Raw genomic sequence first — 17,367 nt, 5'->3', positions numbered from 1 at the left:
ACAATAGTATTCCATCACCAACAGATACCACAATTTGTTCAGTCATTCCCCAATTGAAGGGCATTCCTTCATTTTCCAATTTTTTTGCCACCACAAAGAGCACAGCTATAAATATTTTGTACAAGTCTTTTTTCCCTATTATTACTTTGGGGTACAAACTCAGCAGTGGTATGGCTGGGTCAAAGGGCAGACAGTCTTTTAAAGCCCTTTGGCCATGATTTGCTAATATTCTAGACCATATCCAAAATTAGAAAGCTCTTTCCTAACTTCTTGAGTATAGGTCCTCCTTCCTGGTCAGTTATTTTACTGGCTTGAGCAAAGATTTTCCTTACATAATAAGCCTTGAATGACCTTCTGATTTCTGATCAATGATGTTTCACTAAAAGCAAGAAGATGACCTAAATGTTAGGACAGAAGTCACCAAGGGAATTCAGATGGCCTGGGGCATTGTCCAAAATCAACAGTGCCTTGAATTTAAAATTGTTATTTCTACATTTCTCTACAGATGGGAAAATATAGTTTGACAAATCAGTCCTTAAAAAGTGATGTAGTAACTCAAGCTTGGGGATTATATTTCTAAATCACTGGAAGTCTGCCCTTCACATAGCCCTTATGTGCCCTAATGTTTTACAAATGAGAGCTCAGCATAGGTTTTAATTAGAAGACATTGGCAGCATTAGATATTGGCAATGGAGTCATCCATCCTTCCCCAGTTTAAATTCAGGAACTGATTTCTCCTTCTTGGCAATGTAAATCTTAGGGAATATTTTTTTCTTCTTCTTTCCAAAAAAGTCCTCTGTTGTCAACATTAAAAATATGCCTGGTGCATAACTCTCCCTGATCCCCACTCCCACCCTTAATGATCTCAGTTAATTTATTAGAAAAACCACTAGCTCCCTCCATGTCATTTGCTTCTCCAACTTGCACACTCCAGACTACCTTTCCAAATTTATTACATATTATTCCCTTTCATGAACTCTATAATCTTGCCCAAATGGCTTACAACAATCCAGCTTCTGAGTCTGTCCTTGAACAAGTTGTTCTCCATGCGTAGAATGTACTCCTTCTTCCCTTCTGCCTCGAAGGCTCTCTACCCGCTTCTCAATGACTGTTTTAAGTGCTCCCTTCCTAATCCCCAATTGCCCACCCCCCCCCCACCATTTTGCATACATTTTATATGCACTTATAAGTATCTGCCTTATTTCTCTCAAATGATTATAAGCTTATAAGGGTAGGAATTGTTCCTTTTTTTTTTCATTTCTCCAGTACCCAGCAAGGAGCTAGACTCAAGTAAGTACTAAAAAATGTTTGTCACAATATAAAATACCTGGGAATCTACTTCCCAAGATAAATACAGGAATGATATGAACACAATTACTAAATGCTTTTCACACAAATAAGAGAGATCTAAACAATTGAAAAAATATTAATTGTTCATGGGTAGGCCAAGTTATAATAAAAATGGCAAGTCTACCTAAATTAACTTACTTATTTAGTGCCATGTGAATCAAACTACTAAATAATTATTTTAGAGAACTACATAAAATAATAACAAAATTCATCTGGAAGAACAAATGGTCAAGAACATCAAGGGAATTAATGAAAAGGAAGGTGACCTGATAAGACCAGATCTGAAGCTGTGCTATAAAGCAGTAATCATCAAAATAATCTGGTACTGGCTAAGAAATAGAAAGGTGGACCAATGGAATAGATCAGATACACACCATACAGGAGCACTTAGCAACTTAGTGTTCGATAAACCCAAAGACTTTTGAGGTAATAACTCACTATTTAACAAAACCTGTTTGGAAAATTGGAAAACAGTATGGCAGAAACAAGGTATAGACCAATATCTCACACCCTATAAGATCAAAATGAGTATATGATTCTGAAATAAAGAATGCTACCATAAGTAAATTAGGGGAACATAGAATAGTTTACTTGCAAGATCTTTGGAGAAGGAAAGAATTTGACCAAACAGGAGATACAGAGCATTATAAGTTGTAAATTAATTATTTTGATTATATTAAATTAAAAAGTTTTTTTTAACCAACAACATCAATGTTACCATGATTAGAATGGAAACAGCAAACTGGGGAAAATTTATAACAAATTGCTCTATAAAGATCTCATTTCTCAAATCTGTCAAATTTATAAGAATATAAAGTGGGGGTAGCTGGGTAGCTCAGTGGATTGAGAGCCAGACCCAGAGATGTGAGATCCTGGGTTCAAATCTGGCCTCAGACACTTCCTAGCTGTGTGACCTTCCACAAGTCACTTCACCCCCATTGCCTAGCCTTTTCCACTCTTCTGTCTTGGAACCAATACACAGTACTGATTCTAAGGTATAAAGTAAGGGTTTTAAAAAGAAAAAAAGAAAAAGCTATTCCCCAGTTGACAAATTGTTAATGTGAACAGGCAATTCTCAGATAAAGAAAGGAAAGTTATCAATAATCGTATGGAAAAATGTTCTAAGTCACTCTTTTTCTTTTAAACCCTTACCTTCCATCTTAGAATCAATACTTTGTATTAGTTCTAAGGCAGAAGAGTAGTAAGGGCTAGGCAATGGGGATCAAGTGACTTGCCCAGGATCACAAAGCTAGGATGTTTCTAAGGCCAGATTTGAACCCAGATTCTCCCATCTCTGAGCCTGGCTCTCAAACCACTGAGCCATCTAGCTCCCCCCTACCCACCCACTAAATCACTCTTGATTAGAGAAATGCAAATTAAAGCAATGCTGAGTAACCACTTCATACCTATCAGATTGGCCAATATGATGATAAAGGAAAGTGATAAATACTGGAGGATTTGTGGCAAAATTGAGACACTAATGTACTATTGGCAGAGTTGTAAACTGATCTGACCATTCTGAAAGGCAATTTAGAACTATGCCTAAATGGCCATAAAACTGAACATATCTTTTGTTTCTGTAATGTCATCACTGGGTCTATATCCCAAAGACATCATTACAAAGAGGAAAGGACCTACTTCTACAAATATATTTATAGCAGCTCTTTTTTGTGGTGTCAAAGAATTAAACATTGAGGGGATGCCTATCAATTGGGCAATGGCTAAACAAATTTTGGTATATGCTGCAGGAAAAGGTGAAAAGATCTACATGAACTAATGCAGAGCAAAATAAGCAGAACCAGGACAACACTGTTCCCAGTAACAACAATGCTGTATGATGATCAACTGTGAAAACTTGGCCACTGTCAGCAATGCAATGATCTGGGACAATGCTGAAGGACTTATGATGGGGAATGCTAGCCACCTCCAGAGAAAGAACTGTTGGAATTGGATAGATGCAGAGTAAAGCATACTATCTTTCATGTCTGTTTGATCTACAGTTTTATTTTGCGGTTTTGGTTTTGTATGAGTGTGCTCTTACAGCAGTGATCAATATGGAAGTATGTTTTGCACAATAATTCTTGTATGACCCAGATCAAATTGCTGATCATCTCTGAGTGGGAGGCAGAGAAGGGAGAGAGGGAGATGGTTTAGATCTTATGATTTGGGAAAAGTTATATTGAAAATTATTATTATATGTAATTGGGAAATATCTTTGACATTTTAAAAAAAGAAAAGAAATATATATAAACTGACAAATATTTCTTTTCTGCTATATAAATATATATAGCAGGTTTTTCTCTAACTAGGAAAATTCTCTCAGGGAAACAATTTCCCACACTAAACCCCTCAAAGCTCTATATCATGAGACATTTAACAAGGATGAGAAAAAAGCCATCCAGACTCCAGTGGCAAATGCTCTCCAAAGAATTAATACATCAACATGGGTGATCCAAAAAGGAAAAAAAAATGACTTTTGACCATTAACATATGATAAAAGGCATTCTATAATCTAAAGCAACAAAATGTTCAGAAATGGGCAAATGTCACACCAAAATGATCAAAATCCTTGACAAACCTGTAGGAACTGGTAAGTTCATAGTCCAGAATTGTATTTGTTGCTATTACTCCACTCACTGCATCGATCTGAAATGCCTCATCATGGTTGCCAGAGAGGATTGAATACTCAATTTGCCCATTCAAGTCACTGTCAAGGTCAGCAGCAAAAACCTATGGCATACAAATCTTTGGTTAGTCTATTATATGTGCTTAAATGTGTCAAAGAATCTGCGAGTTTATTCATGTGAGTATTCCCAGCACCCAATCTGTGTGACTCTATACATATGTCACAGTGATTATAACCAAGATATTTAACATATAAATTTAAGTTGGGGAAAGTGGTCTGTTCAATTCTAATAATCAAACACCACACCAGGACATGAAACCCTTTTAGAAAGACATATATGCAACTGAATCAGAATTTTGGGCAATGTGTGGAAACATACTTTAAAAAAATTAAACTCTAATGGACAGCTAGGAGGCTCAGTGGATTAAGAGCCAGACCTAGAGACTGGAGATCCTGGGTTCAAATCTGACCTCACACACTTCCTAACTATATGACCTTGGGCAAGTCATTTAATCCCAATTGCCTAGCTCTTCTGCCTTAGAACCAATACATAGTATTAATTCTAAGATGGAAGATAAGCGTTATAAAAACAACAACAACAACAACAATAAATTGAACTTTAATTTGTTTGACTAGTTTTCTATTCCTGAACTGAAGATTCAGATGAGACTAACCAGTTGGTTGTACCAGAAAAAGAAACCAATAATAGGTAGGATAGTATCATAGAAGGTTAGAGCATGAAGGAGTTTCAAGGGTTTCATAATTGACTACCTCCCTTTTTAGGTGAGGAAACTCAGAGACAAGGAAAATTGACTTGAAGCCAGAAGACTTCAACTTGATACCAGATTATCTCCTTAGTGGACATGAACTCCTGAGAGTTCACTTCTATTCTGGCCTATTTCCTGATCTTATGAAGGAGCTGCAGTCAGTCCTCTTTAAGTTCCTTTCCAACTGAAATATTCTTTGAGGATAGGTTTGCTTTGTTCTAGAGACTTGTCTGAGATAGGATGGATGATGAGTGAAGAAGCTAATAGTAAAGCCCAGATCCTTTAAATCCTGTAAAGGCATTCTTTCCCTTAGGCTGGGTTACTTTCTTGACAAGCAAATGAAGCTTTAAAATGGCAAAACAATATATTTTCTTCTTAACATTTTATTCTAGGCAACTTGGCAAAAAATATTGCTAGCACAAAAACCAAGGTGATGAGTTTTTGTAAGTTATGTAAGTTTGAGTTTAAAGTGATCTCTATGGAGATGGACATAACCCAAAGAAATTGTGGGATATATATTTTAAAGAAATTTGATTCTCAACAAGCAGTCATTTGCTTATTTCTTCAAGCTGGGTTGTAAATAAACACAATGGGCTTGCATCATTCTCCACAGGCATTTAGCATCTAGACTTAATGGCATCTCAAACATGGAAAATTAATGATTTTTGAGGATATGAGAATCAATAATGCTTGACAACTTTCTGCATTTTTCAGATTTGGGTCATATAAAAGAAAATATATACATATATATATAGTTATATGGAGGTTTGATTTTTCTACTACATCTGGACATTAAACTCGAATAATAAAGTCCTAAACTGGGTGGCTACAAGATTTTAAAAATGGGGGGATGAGAATGACTGTAATCTGAAAAATGAGGTATAAGATAACTTCTATAAAGTTTATTTTTTTAAAGTAAAGTGAGCTTTGGGTGGGTTACAACTATTTGTCCTAAATCATCTTTAAATTATCTAAAGGAAACAGAACATATGATTCAACAGAAGAATGACTAGATCTCAGATTCCACTGATTTGAGGAACTCTTAGGTGAAGAAGCTGTTACTACCCATGCAATTTAGGATGTCAGTTGAGACCTCGGTTTCCTCTAAAACATTTAGGCTAGGCTTCTTTATCTTGTAGACTAGGCTTCTTTATCTTGAAGGATTCTTCTAGATTGGAATCCTGTGAAACCATCTCCAAAATGACATAGCTATCAGTAATGGAGGCTGGATTCACCACCCAGACATCCCCAGCATGTAATGACTTCCATCTGAGCTTATATCAGCATATTCTACTGACATATTCTCATGACAGTATGCCATGTCATGTCAGATTTTCATGGTTTATGATAAGTTTTCTACACTTATAGGATAAGAAAGGAACTCCTACTAGGAATGGAAGAGGGGAGACTTCTTTTTCATACTCTGGGTAGGGATAGAGAGAGCAATGTGAAATATACCGTACAGTGTCAAATGGGAGAATTATGACAACAAATATCTTCATTTTTCCCATAGTTATTTTTCCTGGTTAATATAATCTACTTTAATACATAAACTGTGTTAAAGGACTCTGCTACTTCCATCTGGTTCTATCTTAGTGATTTGGGGAAAATCCCTTAACCTCTCTGAACCTCAGTTTCCTTTTTTGTAAAAGAAGTGAATTGGATTAGATGGCCTTTGAGTTTTCTTCCAGTTATAGGTCTGTGACTGATTGTGCTATTAACACATATCAGAACAATGAAAATTTTATTCCAAAAAGTTCTTGGAATCTTGAAAACACTGCAATTGTGCTCTCACCAGAGGTCTATCTAGGCAGCTCCATATTGGCCTGAGACAACATTCATTCAATAAGAATCTGATGAGTATGCTAGTATAACACCAGATGGGAGTCATTATGCCTTAGCGATGTGTGGGTAGTGGATCTAGCCTCCATCACTACCAGCTATGTTATTTGGGAGGTGGTTTGCCAGGGTGCCAATCTAGAAGAACCCTATAAGATAATCACATTTAGCCTAAACATTTTAGAAATGAGGAAACTGAGGTTTCAATGGACATTCTGAAGGTCATAAGGATAGTAAGTTATCAGAGTCAGGTTTTGGACCCCCAATTCTCTGACTCCAAATTTAGCATTCTTTCCACTCTAAGACACTGAAGTCCATTTGAACCTATAAAAGTAATTTACAATCTTCAGTGTTACAGGGAGTCAATTGATGGACATACATCATAGGTGTATCCTAGTGTATATTTTTTTAGAAAAAGTTTATAAAAATCATATTGTCTTACCTGCATGATCTGTGTATTGAAGGGCAGCCCTTCTGACACTGATGCTTGGTAAATGCTTGACTGAAAAACTGGTACATTATCATTCACATCTTGTATTAAGACTGCCACTTTGCAATGGGTTGTATGCCAGCTACTTTCAGCCAAAACAATGAGATTAATTTCATTTCTGACCTCAAAATCAAGAAACGTGGGCTCCTTCACAGTGAGTTCACCTGTAAGAAACAAAAGCAAAGAAGACTATGATTATATACAGACCTAGGATGGAAATGTTAGGGAAGAGTCACTTTATAGGCATTGTTCTCTAAAAAGCAGGCTATTTTATGAATTTGTAATGTAATTTTCCAACTGGAGCTATCCCTGATTAGGAGTCTAAACAATACTAATCACACTTCCCAGTGTTTGAGAGTTTAAAAAAGCTTCTTAAGAAACCTGACAGCTATCTCCACCAGCTTCTGACCAGGTGCCACCAAGCCAGGCTAGTTGAAACAGCAAGGCACTCTCAAAATAAGCATTTCCCTAGTTAAACCTCCACCATGACCTTGACCAGCACCTCCCTTAGACGCTGAGTAGAGACAGCCTAGGACCCTGAAGCCAAAAAGCCTTCAGAAGAAGTGCCCCACCTCCATCGGACTAACCCTGCTTCCAGCACTGCCTAGAACCTATCATCAAGATGAAGAGACTCCATCTATCATGCCACCCACCACCATCACCAACTTGACCACCACACTACTAGTTAAACCCACAAGATTTATAGTTCTTTACATTTTGAGAAAAGAGGAAGAGAAAGTGAAATAGACATCATAGGGAGGAGTAGTGCATAAGGACTATGGAGGGAATCTGGGGATTCTCCAGGAGGAGAAAAGAAAGGAAGGGTGGTGGTAGGGTGGTAAGCCCCTGGGAGTAGCATGACTAGGCAGCAGCAGCCAATGTCTACTGCATCTCCAATTCCTTTTTTTAAGACTTTGAGGAAGAGCTTCTAAATGGACAAGCTGGAAGGGACGTGTTAGTGTATGTGAACATGTATATGTTTATTATGGGCATTTGTCCAGGAATATACATAAGTCAATTGGAAGGAATCCTATCCTGTGCTTGCCTTACTTCTGGTTAATTGTGGTTTCATTGTTGTTGCCATTTTTATTCTGTTAAAGAATACATTGACCAGATTTAATATTATTTCTCAAACACTCGTGGCTGACTCTATCCTTATGTTACTTGGGGTCCCTTTGCTTATGGCATAAAGGTTCAATGGAAACCACACAGGGCTTTGAGCTCAACCTCTCATAGAGAGTTTTGCTTTCTAACTGGGGATGTAAGCATGAGACATGTCATAACTAGTCTTCTAAGTGCAGAATTACTAAGAATATGGGCCATGTTTTATAAATCTGCCTTATAGATATGACCTAATGTTACACATTCATTCAAATAGGTGGCACAGAAATTAGAATCCACGTTTTTACATAGGAAGAAGTAGATCAGAGAATCTAAGTACTTGACAAGAGACAAAGAGTAGAAAAATATTCAAGATCTAGAATCTGAATCTGATAGAGCTTTATGGAGATGGTGGCACTCTGTCCCATAGGCTTGGCACTAGGCCAGCTAGGAAAAATAAACTCTCTCCAAGGGCTTTAGGATGCTGAAGATATTCAAATGTGGTAAGGAGTTTTACCAACAGATCCTGGCTACATGGGGCAGTCAAGATGAAGCAAGCAATCCAAAGATAGCAATCCCCCCTCAGGGGCTTTTTCCCTTTGTGACCTTCTCCTAGGAGAAGCAAGGTTTTGGGAAAGAGACCATTCCATTTAGGAAAAAGATGCAGAAGGAAAAATGCAATTGTTTAAATTCCAAGTCATCCCTATGGGTCAGCCATGTGATTGGGCAGCCAAAAAAGTTTTTTATTTCAATTTTATTTTATTTTCAGTTCTGAATTCTCTCCTTTCCACTTCCTCTTTCCTGAACCATTGAAAAGGTAAGAAAAATAAAACCTGTTATGAATTTGGCAGTCAATCAAAACAAATTCCTGGATGAACCGTGGCAAAAAATAAAAAAGCAAAAATAGAAACTATGTCTCAGTCTACCCTCTGAGCCCACCATCTTTCTATTTGGAGGTGGGTGGTATCATCATGAGTCCTTTGAAATTGTGGTTGGTCACCAAATTGATTAGAGTTCCTAAGTCTTTCAGAATTGTTTATCTTTACAATATTGCTATTCTTGTATAAATTGTTCTTCTTTATTCACTTCACCTAAGTCTTCCTAGATTTTTCTGAAACCATCCCTCTCATTTTTTATATCATGATAATATTTTATCATCTTCATTATATCTTTTCTTATTCAGACATTTCATTTGATAAATATGCCCTCAGTTTACAATTCTTTGCTACCACAGAAGAGTTGCTATAAATAATTTTTAATATATTTGTTCTTTTCCTATTTTTTTTTACATCTTTGGTCTCAGTGGTATCAATCACTAGATCAAAAGTTATGCATAGATTGATATTTTGGGGGGAATAGTTACAAATTGCTTTCCAGAATGGCAGCCAGGAAAGTTAATGTGATGCCAGACTGATTTAAGAGAGGCATAATGTCCAGAAATAAGGAGGTGATGTGCTTTCTACTTTGCCTTACTTAGTAAATTCGCACCTGGAGAATTATTTTCATTTCTGAGTACATTTTAGGAAGGGAACAGATCAAGGCATTCAGCATAGTGAAAAGCCTGAAGGAATTAAAGATAGGATTTAGAGGGAATGTGATCTTTGCATTCAAATTTCTGAAGAGCTATCACATTGGCATAGTGATTAGACATGATCCTTATTGCTCCAGAGATCAGAACTTAGAAGAGTGGGTAAAAGCTGTAAAGAACCACATTTTGGCTCCATATCTACCTTCCTAATAGTTAGAGGTATGCACAAGTGGAAGGGACTGTCTTGGGAGGTAATGAGTTCCTGTTCAGTGGAGGGCTTCAGGCAGAGGCTAGATGACCACTTGTTGGTATGACATCAAGATGATTCGTGTCCAGGTGTGGGTTGTGCAATATGACCTCTTATTTTGCAACTCTGGAACACTCCACAGAATCACAAGGGGACAGGTCCTATGCCCACGTCCTGCTCCTTGATGGAAGCTGCCTGAGGCAGTTAAGCCTCCTCCAACTAAAGGAGACAGACTTCAGAAGGTAAAGTCCCTTCCTTCTCTGTGAAGGTATTCAAAACCGTGCCCTTCTACTTATATACCTCTCTTTTCTGGTTTAACTAAATCAGGAGGTGACATCCACTCAAGGGTTTGCAATGTCCAATAGACTTGAGGGTAATAAGATGTTACATTTAGAGCTAGAAGGGACCAAAGAGGTCATCTAGTCCAAGCCCCTCATTTTACAGATGAGGAAATTGACACCACAAGACGTTAAGTGATTTGCCCTAAATCACACAGATAGTTAAGTGGTAGAGTCAATATTGGGACCCAGATTTTTTGCCTTCAAATTCAACACTTTGGGGGGCAGCTGGGTAGCTCAGTGGAGTGAGAGTCAGGCCTAGAGACAGAAGGTCCTAGGTTCAAACCCAGCCTCAGCCACTTCCCAGCTGTGTGACCCTGGGCAAGTCACTTGACCCCCATTGCCCACCCTTACCAATCTTCCACCTATGAGACAATACACCGAAGTACAAGGGTTAAAAAAAAAATTCAACACTTTTTCCCAACACCATATTGCTTTGTGATAGGTTCACAGGACACAATGTATTCTAGATCAGGGCATGTGAAATACTTTCTTGGTGAACCAATCCACCTCTGGATTCAATTCAATTCCAAAAGCATTTATTAAGAACTTACTATATATGGAAGGTGATGTTTTAGGTACTAGAGATAGAAAAAAAAAAGAAAGAAAAGTCCCTGCCCTCAATGAGCTTACTTTCTTTTTTAAAATTAGATTTTTAGGAAATCTTTTATTTTTACATTATCTGCATTCCTCTCCATTTCCCCCACCCCCACCACCCCAATTCTTCCAGCTAGGAAAACCCATCTTCCTGATTTCAAATCTGGCCTCAGCCACTTACTAGCTGTGTGACTCTGGGCATGTCATTTAACCCAGTTTCCCTCAGTTTCCTCATCTGTAAAATGAGCTGAAGAAAGGAACGGCAAGTGACCTCAGTATCTTTGTCAAGAAGACCCCAAATTGGGTTTAGGAAAAGTCAGACATGACCAAAACAACTGAACCACAACAAATACTTCCATCTCATTCCTCTTGGAGATCTATCTTTTAGACCAAAATAATTTTTAAAGGGGAAGAAAAATTAGGAAGAGAAAAAGTTCAGCCACACCAATTAAAAGGCTGGAAAAAAAATCTGCCATTATATACAATGTTCCACACCCATTGAGAGCTTACATTCTAATATAATATTAAGTCAATCAAGAAAGTATCAAAGCCAGAAGACATTTGCTGGGACATAAAGGGAATAGCATCTCCACTAAGATATAGTTTCTTTGTTCCACTTTTGAAACAGAGGTTGTTTTTAGGCTTTCCTAATTTGTTCTTTGGCCTTGGGTGCTCAAAATGCTATCTCCAATTTTTTCCTTATTATTAACCCTTATTTTTGTGCCTTCTTATCCAAATTGGTTCCTATTTTAGAATTCAGACCTAGTCATTTCCCCTAACCACAGTCAATTGTTACCAATGTCCCCAACAGAAAATTCAGAGCAGACCTCACATGTGGCAGCAGCAGAATCTCTAAGATCTCTGTTGATGGGTTGGTGATGAAAGCAAGTGGTCTTCAGTACATTTTGAGGCCCACATGTCTGAGGGGTGTACAGGGAGCTCCACAGGCTCCAAGGAGCCCGAGTCTGAGGTGGGTCTGAGATGGAAGGCTCCCAGCCCAGGCTTTGTTTCCATCCACAATAGAGCACTTGACATGGTATCATATTCTGTTGCTGTTTATGTAGGAAAATAATCATAGAAATGCAATATAAAATTGTTGCAGTGTCACTTTGTAGAAAATGTGCCAATTACAGGGCAGATCAAAGGGCATTTTTAAAAATCAAAGGCTTGTGTTAGACTTTGATAATTGGAATTTTGCACTTGGAGCGGCTCTGTGACTCTAATGCTTTCCTTGTTCTGTTTTATTTTTGGTGTAACAACTGGCATATGCCGAGAAAGGTTTGCAAATCGAGACTCGCAATAAGAAATCTGTGAAATCGTTCTAGGCTGGGACATCCACTAGGCTGACATTCTCTCCTCAGATAGCCATCAAGAATTTCTCAGGGACTTCAAAAGGGAGTTGGAGGCAGTGAGTCAAAAGCTGGATTGGGCTTTGCATTTCCCCAGCAATAAGTTTCCATCTGAAGACTGAGACCTGCCTTTCTCCAGGGGGCTAAGAAGATGTAAAAAGAGATTCCTTCAGGGGCAGCTGGGTAGCTCAGTGGATTGAGAGCCAGGCCTAGAGACGGGAGGTCCTAGGTTCAAATCCGGCCTCAGCCACTTCCCAGCTGTGTGACCCTGGGCAAGTCACTTGACCCCCATTGCCTACCCTTACTACTCTTCCACATAAAAGTCAATACACAGAAGTTAAGGGTTTAAAAAATTAAAAAAAAAAAAAAGAGACTCCTTCAGTCGGGGGATGGGTGAGAAAGAAAGGAAGGTCAAAATGGAATCCTCTCTCACTTCAGGAACTCTCTAATTACTTAGGGGGATCTTTGATGATGACTTCTCTAAATGAAGTGACTTCATCTACTTTCGCCACTCTGCACTTGATAGAGAAAGGGTTCCTCTGTTGATTGAGGTATTTTTTTATATTTCTGTTAAGTTGTCATCCAAAGATAACTGAAGAAACCTCCCCACACATAACACCTCCTCTTCCAACTGAATGTCAGTTGGAAAATGGTGGATCTTAATCAGGTAGGCAGCAGGGTTGCTTCACTCCTTGATAACTTTGCCAATCAGATTAAGAACACTACCTGACTTTGTGAATAATTTTCATAACAGGAATTGATCAGGGGAAAGTTGACAAGGATTAAGGAAAGAGGAAATAAGGGAATGGCTAGTTATCTCTCTATTAAATCCTAGAGTCCAAGACCTGGCTAAGGCTGAAGCCCCAAGCTGAGTCCCTTTCACTCTTCTCACTAGAATCCTTATTCCTAGCTATCTTGAAAAGGATAAGAAGTCACTAGGAGAATAATTGGTAATGGAAATTGAGGGTAACCAGTTATAGAAAACAGGCTCTCAAAAGAGTCACTGAATCTCCAGGTTGAAGCAGTGATGAAGAATCAATCTTGCCAAGAACCAAATATGGCTGCGGAGATTGTTGTCCAGGGATGGCAAAGGTTTAAGCAGGTTTGACTCAGGCGTTGCCATCATTCACCTCCTTCTCTTTTGTAGCTCCCCAAACCAACTCCCCTTGCTTGGGGGTTCCCCCCTTTTATCCTCCTGGCTCCAATGGATTTCAACTGATCTTCCTTCTTGAGGTTCCACTGTAGCCCCTCTATAATTCCACTTTTACAAAGATATCATTTGCCATCTCTCCTAATGTCTAGAATAATGTACAAGTCCCCACTTCCCTGCTATGACTCTGTTTTCCTGTGTCAGTTATTTAATAGCCTAGAAACGGAATGTCACTCATAGTTTCCCTTCAAATACATATTGAAATACCTACATACAAACACCCTGTATTTAGAACTATTTCAGTGTTGGTAGTATTAATAAAAAATAAACATATCAATGCATCTATACATGCAGAGGTATCTATATTAAATAATATTGTGAGTATATAATACACAACACAAAATAATAAATTATGTTGTACTAGTATAAAAAATATGTGTATATATAAATATATATATATACATATATATGTATATATGTAAGCACAAGTATATTTATTTAGTAAAGACCTGTAATCCCTTCAGTGCTGGTTGCCCCTGGTATAGAAACTTCCTTCAGTGAACATCCAGCAGCAATAGATCCAAAGGTTACAACTTCAGAAATTTGCTTGGGGAAGGAGTAGCTGGATAGCACAGTGGATAGAATGCCCACTCTGGAGTTGGGAGGACTGGGTTCAAATTGGACCTCAGACATTTTCTAGCTGTGTGACCCTGGACAAGTCACTTAACCTTGACTGCTTAAACCTTGCTGCTCTTCTGCCTTAAAACTGATACTAAGGCAGAAGGTAAGGTTTAAAAAAGAAAGAAAGTTGCTTGGGGCACTGAGAAATTAAGTGTTTTGCCCAACCCTCAGCTAATATGTGTCAGAGGTGAGATATGAACATGCTATTTCATTATGCAATTCATTTTATACATATATTATATATATGATGAGTGTATGTAATATGTTACACACATACACAGTCATACATATATGTCATTACATCTATGAATAATTTTCAGTGATGGCAAGCCTATTAAGACACTCAAAGAATGAAACCACTTGAAAAAGACTTTCTCTTCCTGGGGCTGGTATAAATTATCAGCAGAATGGAGTTTCCTTAAATCAGTTTCATATAGTCAAAAGCCATATTACATACCCCTCAAATCTGTATGTCCATGGACAAAACTCACTTGACAAATATTTCTATTATTCAAGAAACTTTATAGGTCTCTTCCCTTAAAATGACATTTCTGTAACACTGGAAGACTGGCCATTTTTATGTTTCATGTTAATCTACCAAATAATATGATGAATTTGACCATCTGTTATTCACATGAACATTCCGAGTCAAACAACTGTCAGAGCCTCACACATAATCCCACTGGTTTAGTGAGTCATAGATTATCTTAAGTAACAGTGATGCATAAAGTTTGGAGACAGAATTCAACTCTGGAATGAAGACTAAGGAACAGTAGGTCAAACTTGGCTCAATAGGTATATAAAATAGCATTTTCTTCACACACACACACACACACACACACACACACACACATGACTTTTTCCTCTGTTGACAAAGGAAACATTTACTTTTTTTTTTAACAAAATGAGAGGACATAACTGAAGACTTCAATGTTGCTGACTTGTTCCTGCCACATACGCACTTCTATATAGTACATTACATTTGGCAGAGCCATTGCAAAGATTCATTTGAGGGGTACATCTAGAGAAGGGGTGGCAGGCTAGAGTGCATGTGCCAAAGAGATGTGCAAAGTGATTTTAATAAGATGGCCATGGTTATAGTAAGATGTTTGGAGGCAATTTGGATGAAAATGGGAAAGTGTACCTTAGGCATCATCTCTCCTTCTTTATCAGATTCCCTTTCCATCCCTCTTTTCTGTCCCCTTAGGGCACGCAGATCTGTCTTCCACTCCTGCTAAGCTATGTTGGGTTGTCAGCTAATGAGAGAGAGAGAGAGAGAGAGAGAGAGAGAGAGAGAGAGAGAGAGACAGAGACAGAGACAGAGACAGAGACAGAGACAGAGACAGAGAGGGACAAAGACAAAGAGAGACAGAGAGGGAGAGCGAAAGATATATAGATATAGATATAGATATAGATATATAGATATACAGATACAGATATAGATATAGATATAGATATAGATATAGATATAGATATAGATATGGATATGGATATGGATATGGATATGGATATATATTAGTGTCTCTGTCACCATGGTCTCCTAATTCAACAATCTCTTCAATGACCTAAATCTTCATTTACCTTCCGATGCTCACAAGGATGGTCAGGCCTCATATCTCACTATTATCCCTAATTGTGTACCTTCAGGACTAATCTGGAACTTTGAAATTCCTCTCTGATCATGACATTCTATCTTCCTTTCTCCCTTTGTGTTCCTAAATCATTATTGATTTTCTTTTTTTTTAACAGTCAGCTCTTTTATTTATTTTTAGAACAATCTTTTTCATTATTAAGCATTTTTTTCCTTCCTACCTTTCCCCGTCTCAGAAAAAAAGGGAAAAAAAGTATCTGTAACAAGTTTAAACAAAGAAAAAAACCCATCTTGGACATATCACCAAATATCTAAAAACAATTTCTTAGACAAGTTTAGTTTACATAAAATAGTTGTTAGGAAAGTGAAAGAACATAAAAGCCATATCAGCACTGATAGCAAACCCTTGATCTCCCTGCTAAATGGAGAAAGATGGAAATCAAGGGCAACTTTGGATTTGAAAATAGCATGGGTGATGATGATAGAAGATTATGAGAAACTTTTGACATGAAAACAATCTTGCAGAGAACTTGGTTCAAAGTAAGCTAAGCCAGATCATTCTAAGAACATTTATAGGTTAAACTGGAAGGATATCAAATAAATGTAAAATGGAACAGATCTCCTTGTTTTTATATAGTGAAATATTCAGGGATAACAATGAAACTTCTATTTTTTCATTCTATAAATTCAAAGTAAAATGTCCTGTGTGAGGATGTGGTAATGGAGCTTAAACTATGAAGTCAAGAAGGGGAGATAAACTGACCAAATACAGAGAGGATTTTTCGTCCTTCCTTTTTCTTTTTTTAAATGAATAATTTTTTTTTATTTTAGGCCTCAGAATGCTTAATTTTTCCCCATTTTTATTGTCATGCAAAGCACACTTCCTTATTGGTCCTTGTTGTAAAAGCAAAGTCATCCAAAACCAAAACTTCAAAATAAAACTAAAAAATACACTGATGTGAAAGAGGACTTCAACAGTTCTTTCTCTGGAGGTGGATAGTATTCCCAATCATAACGCTTTCAGGATTTATCGCAGAAGATCCCATTGCTGAGAGTTTTCGCAGTTTTCACAGATAATCATTATTGATTTTCTAATACCTCTGCCTTTCCACATTTTTCCTGATCAGTTCAACTAGACTATAGGTAGGCACTTCAGTGAATACAAGCATTGACCCTGGCATGACAAAGCCCAAAGTTCAAATTCTATCTAAGCTGTGTGATGGTGGTGAAATCACTTATCTCATACTCATTTGCTTCATCTGTTAAAATGGAATTACTAAATTAGAAATACTAAAAACCAAGGGAGAAATTAATGAAATCGAAAGTAAAAGAACTATTGATTTAATAAATAAGACTAGAAGCTGGTACTTTGAAAAAACAGATAAAATAGACAAAATACTGGTCAATCTAATAAAAAAAAGGAAAGAAGAAAACCAAATTGATAGTATCAAAGATGAAAAGGGAGACCTCACCTCTAATGAAGGGGAAATTAAGGCAATCATTAAAAACTATTATGCTCAATTATATGGCAATAAATATAACAATTTAGGAGATATGGATGAATATTTACAAAAATATAAACTGCCTAGATTAACAGCAGAAGAAATAGAATACCTAAATAATCCCATATCAGAAAAAGAAATTGAACAAACCATCAAAGAACTCCCTAAGGAAAAATCGCCAGGGCCTGATGGATTCACAAGTGAATTCTAT

At 37.4% G+C, this 17,367-nt stretch overlaps 1 protein-coding gene across 1 annotated transcript in view; it reads right to left on the bottom strand.

The window, feature by feature from the left end:
- The window catches only part of DCHS2 (dachsous cadherin-related 2), a 352,313-nt gene that overhangs the window by 13,633 nt on the left and 321,313 nt on the right, over positions 1-17,367 (bottom strand). Inside the window, exons 15-16 of the mRNA XM_044680745.1 lie at positions 7,025-7,236; positions 3,929-4,080 (exon numbers count right to left, since the gene is read on the bottom strand). Of these exons, the coding sequence (XP_044536680.1) occupies positions 3,929-4,080; positions 7,025-7,236 (364 nt within the window). The remainder of the gene's footprint in view (positions 1-3,928; positions 4,081-7,024; positions 7,237-17,367) is intronic.

This window comes from Gracilinanus agilis, chromosome 6, assembly GCF_016433145.1.
Source record: "Gracilinanus agilis isolate LMUSP501 chromosome 6, AgileGrace, whole genome shotgun sequence".
Taxonomy (NCBI): Eukaryota; Metazoa; Chordata; class Mammalia; order Didelphimorphia; family Didelphidae; genus Gracilinanus; species Gracilinanus agilis.
The sequence above is the reverse complement of the archived record's forward strand: the minus strand, read 5'-3'. Positions and strand labels throughout refer to the sequence as shown.